Below are 7,397 nucleotides of genomic sequence, written 5' to 3' on the forward strand. Positions count from 1 at the left end.
GAGCGGAAAAAAAAACTGAACAGCCGTGTGAAAGAGCCCTTACAACAACTGAACCTCTCTCCTTGAAGTTCTTTATGATCTGATAAATGATTGATTTAGGTGCAATCTTAGTAGCAGCAATAGTCTTGCCCTTGAATCCCTTTTTGTGCAAAACAAATGGTTTCCTTGCAGGTAACCATGGTTAACAGAGGAAGAACAATGATTTCAAGCACCACCCACCTTTTAAAGCTTCCTAGCCTGTTATTTTAACTCAATCAGCATTACAGAGTGATTTACAGCTAGGTCCATGTCAAGACTAACACTTGACAAGACTAACAGCTTGTCCTTTTGTGGCAGGGGTGAAATGCAGTGGAATTTATTTATTTTTCTTAGATTAAGTTAATTTTCATGGCAAAAGGAGACTTTGCAATTAATTGCAATTCATCTGATAACTCTTCATAACATTCTGGAGTATATGCAAGCTGCCATAGTAAAAACTGAGGTAGGAAAATTAATATTTGTATCATTCTCAAAGCTTTTGGCCAGGGCTGTACATTGTACTGTACATTGTGCTTTGTAGAGCAGACTAGGTTTTTAAGGTCAGCATTATTTTGCTCCTCAAACTATTAATATCTTGATGCTCAAACTAGTCCTAGCACAGGTTATTCACAATGTAGCAATAAATTGTTAAAATATTGATATGCAGCATTCCATTTTTAGGCAACTAAAATGAAAAACGTAAAAAATATTTTTAATAGTGAAAAAAATGATTAAGACCAGCACTAAAGCCTTTTACAAAGTATTTATTACTAGTCTAAAACCTGTGATATGTATAATCTGTATGGGACTGACCTGGTGAAACTATTAGAAATAAGGAATTTGGTAAGAACATATATCTTAATAATTGTTTGATAGGTTGCTAATATGTGAGGAATAATATAGCTGGTTGTAAGCCTGCAAATTTATGAATGCATATCTAAATTTACTAATTGTAGTAGGAAGAGGTGACAGGCTTGAGTTACTGGCATTTGGAAAGTATTAGCAGGAGCTTAAGCCCTCATTAATGATCCATAAGATAACACTGGCTGTAGCAGGGCCCTGCAGCAGCCAAAGAACAATCTTTCTCTAGGGCTGCCACATTTTGTAAGTGCCATAATCTTGGCACCTGTAGATTCAGCAGAGAGGACTGAAATGACGTGCAAAGTAAAAATTTTCCACAAATATTCACATTACCTGAACAATGGCAAGTTACCAGTGCTAGCAAAGCAAAATTACACAATATTTTTTTGTAAAAATTGAAAAAATATTTAAAAAGTATTTGAAAATGATTAGCAGATCCAGCATTATTTTCAGAAAAACTTGCTTTTCCCACCTCCAAAATTTCTCATGCCCATCATGTTGAAAGACCAACAGGGAGGTTTGGGAGGGGAAAATGGACATAATTAAGTTTTCAGGAAAGTTGAGATCTGCATATAATTTCAGCTGCTAATATATTTCGATCTCCTGAATGTTTTTACATGTAGATTTCACCGAAGGTGTTTTTGCTTGAGCATTGTTTAATTGTATGATTCATTTTAATTCCCCTTAATTCTACCTTTAGGACCCTATAACACCAGCAACACTGTAGCTATACCTCCCAACAGTCTTGTATTGCCTGGGACTGTCCCACACTTACCACCTAATACCAGGGTCCCCTGGACCTCAGGTCGGTCCCACTACACCCCACCTAATTCCCTCTACCTGTGCTGTAATTTGGGGAAGCAAGAGCCTGTTAATAACAGCGGAAGGGAAGGATCTACAAAGTAATTACTAAAGTAATGGATGGTATTTTATCTTTGGATACATTTTTAGGGGTTTTCCAATAAACTGATTTTTACTAACTTATGAATAAACATTTTGGTGAATGTTTTTCAGGTGTAATTGTAAGTTTTCCTATGTTGTATGTGAGAAATTAATTGTTAAAAAGACAAATTTGTGAAAAAAAGAATTCTATTTAAATTTATATTTTTTTCAAAATCTCAACTTCAAAATATCCACAATGATTCTTACTAAATACATTGGATTATCTAATTTCCAGAAAGGGGTATTTCTGTGTGTTTTGTATCATAGCATTTTAGGGTCTCAAGAAACTAGATTAGCCAAAACATCAGAACTGATCATTTTTTCAAGTATATATACTATGGTTTAATTTGGCTTATAGTTAATTTGGCTTATTTTTACCCCAAAAAATGTAGCAGTACATTTTGGCCCTAATTAATGAAGAAATATAATTATATTTTATAACAGAAACCAAGAAAACTTTTTTTTTTTTAATTTACATTTTCAGTCTTATTTTTTTTATATATAGCAAAAAATGTAAATCCCAATCGTAATTCAATAGCACCAAAATAAAGCTCTATCCGTCCGAAAAAAATAATACAATTTTACTTGGGTACAGTTTTGCATGACTTAGTAATTGCCATTCAAAGTGTGACAATGAAAAATAAAAAGTGGTCTGGCAGGAAGGAGGTGAAAGTGTCCAGTCTAAGTGATATAAAAAAAAAAAAAGTTCCACAATGTACATCCATGGTCAATCACATCATTTAGTTATGTTGACCTATGTCAGTTATGATGCCCGACACCCGTTGACCTGCCAACCCAACGACATACATCTATTCTCGTTGCTTCACTCCTACCAAAAAACAGGTCCAGCAGACGACAGCTGTTAAAAAACAAAGATTGGGCAGTTTCCAGGGTGACAACATTTATGGACATGACCATATTTGGTCAATAATATCACAGGATCCTTTCTTTTTCTTTTTTTTTTTTTCTCTTCTTTCCTTACTTTTCTCCATGCGCTGGCACAGAGAGAGCCAACTACCTCTTTCCTCCTCTCCACCTTCAACTATCAGCATTCCTTGTGTGAAACCTTATCTTATTAGTGTGATGCTAAGCCCAGTCAGTCAGTTGAAGTAGTTGGAAGGCAGCAAAAGACAATTGGTTTGAGAGGCAGGAAGTTAAAAGTCCAGCCTGGGTATAGTGGATCAAAGGTAAAGCAAATCTGACCCAACATTTGGAACCAGAGCACTAGCACTTTTAGGAAGTTAAAGTATAAATTAAAGGTTTCTGGTTCACAGTCTAAACAAATCCCATTTCTGGTTACTATGTAATTCATACGCCTCATAAAGTAAACAAAAAACTTCCTTTACCTTTCCTGACTCGCTTGTATCGTTTCCACACATTACAATAAGTTATATTAGATTAAATTTGTTTGCAGGCTCAACAGGTATTTGTGGGTCTTTGCAGGAAGGATTAAGGCCGGCCATAGACGATTCAAATCTCAGCCAGCTCAGCGGGAACTGTCCGAGATACAAAACATGTGTGGGCAGGCTGAATGTACCAAGTTAACTAACTTGGGTACAACCAGCCTGCTGGATTTACTTGCGCTAACGGCTGTTATCGACACTAGCAATAATCACTGTCTTCTCCCGACAAAGGCGGCTTCCCCCGCCTGCCCTAGCCCCCCTGCCAAGAGCAGACTTTTGCACAGTAGGAGGGATTCCCCTGTAAGCACTGTCTTGTGTTGATGGGGGAATCATGCAAATTCACAGGTTGCAGGAAAGAAGTTTGCACTGTCTACGGCTTGCCTAGGAGAAAAAGGTAAGTGCAGGTGCACTTATAAGTAGGAGCTGCAATACATTTTGTTAATGAGATACTATTGTTTAGCTTTAATTTACAAGGAGCTTGATGGGTACAAGTCATGAGACCGCTACTATCCGACATATCGCACTGCTCTGCGGACAACTCTCCCTTTCTGTTTCTGGGTTTTCAACACCCAGGACATGGGCTCATCCCTGGACTTGCTTACTCCGGCCTGAACACCCAATCCTGAACGTCCTCTGACTTAAACGGACTATTAGCCCCCATCCCATCCTAATATTCCGACAAGACTTCTACACCCAAGTGAAATTAATTAAACATTAATAAAATTAATGTTTAAACTTTTTGCTGCAATAAACAATCTCTTTTTGTAGCTGCCTTGAGACCGTCAATCCAAATCTCAATAGTTATGTCCTTGACTTCTGCATGCACCCCTTGAAACGGTTTGTTGTCAGTTGTAAGAATGTTATTCACTTCTGTATATTGGATCTTGATTTTCATGAACATATCTGTATTGCACTTTATTTTCAATAAAATTGTTTTGGGGGAAAAAAAAAAAAAGTAATGAGACTCTTTTTGTAAAATACACCAGTGATGTCACAGACTTATTAGCAGCAAATACTGGATGAGTCCAAAAGTCTAGCTATCTAATGCTCTTGCTTATGTATAATAGAGAACTTTTAAACTTCAGCTGTGAAAGGAGCCCTACTGTAGCAAGCACACTTAGTATTTTTTTTTTTCTAGTTTCCAGAATAGGCTGTCAAGTAAGATTTGTCATGGCACAGTCATTATCCTTGCAAACAGATGAAAAAGCTTTGCAAACTAGCCTGTCTTCTGAAGCGAACCTCTTAAAAATGACTTGTTTGAACTGTTGAACTTTCCAAAGAAGGGAACACTCTGAATAAACCTTCGTTGGGATAAGGTGATCCTTTGCCTGGAACGTACCCTCTCACTAACATAAATCAAATGTGTCATGAGCTGGAAAGGCAATGAATAAAATAACAGTGCTTGAATTCTTTTTTTCTGTTTTCCTTTGTTCTTTCCCTAACCCAAAACCTTTGTGAGAAATTATAATTATCATTTTCAGGAAATGTCACTTGACGTGAAAAACAGAAGCCAATATGTCTGTGAGCAAATTTAGCTTTTCTGCCTGAATTGTAATACTTTCATCATGTGAGATTTCTTTAGTTGTGCTTCTTTGCTTGACAAATATCAGGGCAATATTTTATTTAAGTTTAATCACAGAATATGAATTCTGCCATTTTACCCTGCTTAGTCACTTCTCAAGGGTGACAATACAATGGGGCAGTAAGCAATAAAAGCAGATGTCACCCAGGAGCCACACAGCTGGACCCTATTTCTCTCTTCCTTGGCACTCTCCTTTGCCATCCAAAGCTTTGGAATGTGGGCAGGCCCTCAACGGTTTCCAGCAGTCCCCATTTTATCGAATGATTTCAGAGAGTTATACTGGCCAGACAGGGTGACCAATTGTATGAAGAGATGAAAGCCTGCTTGAGCGAGTAATAAAGTAAGTATATCACCTTATTCATCATACCCAGGTCAAAATGAGCATTTATCCCTTGCAGTGGGGAGGTGGGTCCACTGCAAGGATACATCTTTTTTCCCAGAGCTTAGCTTTAAACAAAATGTTATGTGCCCAGAGTGTTGCTTTTAAGGCTATGCAAATTGTAGAAAGTTTCTTGTAAAGCAATATGAAGTAGCAAATTAAGGGCACTACTCTTCTCCATTGGCCAAATATTAAATTTTTGCCCATGGGTGCAGTAATATAAATTTTTTAAGTATTTGTCACATTGTCCACCAACTGCCCTTGCTCTTGCTGGTTTGAAGCAACAGAGTTTCTGTGCAGTACAACCTCATGTTTCTTTTCCATGGCTGTTCTTTTTCTTATGGTTCTTCTGTCTTATGGCTAAATAAGATGATGTCTGTCTTTCTTCTGTCTTTAGAGTATTGCAGCAGAATTCCCTAGAGAAAGTATAATATGTTTTGTACAGTTACCAGGCTTGTGTGAGTTTTAATTAATAGGTATACATCTGTTTTTCTCTTCCATCACTCAGTCCCATGATAACGGCATTTTGTCCCAATGTATTTGTACATTTCTGCATTTCGTCGTATACAGAATATTCAGCTTTTCCTTAGCACGAAGGATTATCTCCTTACATCTCAGCTGTGAATTTCCTCATGATCATGTTTACTTCAAGTGAAGTTTCTTTTATGTGGCAATTAGCACTAAACAAGTGACACGATCTGTTTGGATATCCCACTCAAGATGGAGCTTTCGTCAAATAACACAGAAATAATTGCCTGCTGCATTTTAATCTTTATCAGCTTACTGGGAAATGCCATTCTGATTTATTGCACAAGGAGATGCATTACAAGACGCCTGCCTACATCTTTTGTTCTCATCTTCAGCCTTGCCTTTGCCCATGTTTTGAAGAATATTGTTGTCAACGCTATAAACATCATTTTTAGTGCCGGATTTCCCCCTAATCCTGTAATCTGTAAAATTCGAGTATTTACTGCTTCCATGACAACCAAACTGGAAATCTGGTTTACCCTTTACATGGCTATCTTCTACTGTGTTAAGCTCAAACGGGTCATCCATCCTCTGAGGACACCTCCTAATGGCAAATGGCGCAAGCATCACCTGATCGCTGTGTTTTCTTTGTGGGTCATAGGGATCTCCGTTTGTTGTCCTTACTTGGTGTTTGTACATGACGTGCAAAGTTTGACTTCATATAATGATACTTATCATGTTCATCATGGCTTTCTCTATGAAGATTGTGATGTTCGGTTCACAGATGCCGTAACAGACATCTGTTACCATCAGATATTTATGGTTGTCACTGATTTACTTCCTATTGTGGTTTTATTGTTTGTATGTGGTCGCATAATGCTTCTTTTCCATGAGCAGAATCAGGCAACTTATGGCAATATATGGATTGGTCATGATGCTTCGGAGACTGAGGTTCTGCGGGCTTCCAAAGTCATAGTACTTTTAATGCACATTGTCACAGCATTGTGGGTGGCCCATTTTGTCATAGTTATGACCATAAAGGATATAAATGTATGGTATTGGAGGTCAACTTTGCTTGTTGTCCTATTTTCTGGATATGCTAGCATCAGCCCTTACTTACTGATGCTAATTAATTATAGAATCAGTTTACAGATCAGGTCACTGAGCTCCTTTTGCTGTAATAACCCAAACAAACCATCCAGTGGTGGTCAAAAATCTATAACTGACGGTTCTCCTGCTGAGGATTGATCATATAGAGTGTGGTATTAAATGGATTGGGATTGATATGTGATAAGTTTTTCTTGGTTAGTTAATGTGCCACTGCCATTATTGCATCTTTTCAAAGAAACTGATTATGTTTGTATTCCAAAAATCTACTGTACATAGACTTCACAGATGATCATAGTTTATGTGTAACAGCTAAAATATGTTTTATTATGTTTTATAGTTTTATAATCTATTTTTCTATAGTGAGTGTTCACTTCTGAAAAATGTAACTTAATTTATTCATTTCTAGGGCTTTTTGACAATGCCTAATAATAAATTAGCCATTTGGCTAGCAAATTGTTTGATGTTTTAATCAATGGACCTATTTGTTAACAAAAACTACCTTTTTGCCCCGAATAAGATTGACTTTAGTGAGTTTTATCATCTACTGATGCATATTTAAATGTTTGTATAGTCATTTTTTTTAAAATGTTTTTCGAAAATAGAAAAAAATATTACTATTTTTGTTTTTTTTACT

At 36.8% G+C, this 7,397-nt stretch overlaps 1 protein-coding gene across 1 annotated transcript; it reads left to right on the forward strand.

Moving 5' to 3' along the window:
• Positions 1–5,905: 5,905 nt before the first annotated feature.
• LOC309543728 (uncharacterized protein) lies at positions 5,906–6,901 on the forward strand (the record flags this gene model as incomplete). The annotated part of the gene is made up of 1 exon (XM_082242985.1): positions 5,906–6,901. One exon carries the CDS (start codon positions 5,906–5,908, stop codon positions 6,899–6,901), a length of 996 nt encoding a protein of 331 aa, XP_082099111.1.
• Positions 6,902–7,397: the final 496 nt, after the last annotated feature.

Source organism: Pelophylax lessonae, assembly GCF_965119305.1.
Source record: "Pelophylax lessonae genome assembly, chromosome: 1".
NCBI classification, from domain to species: Eukaryota; Metazoa; Chordata; class Amphibia; order Anura; family Ranidae; genus Pelophylax; species Pelophylax lessonae.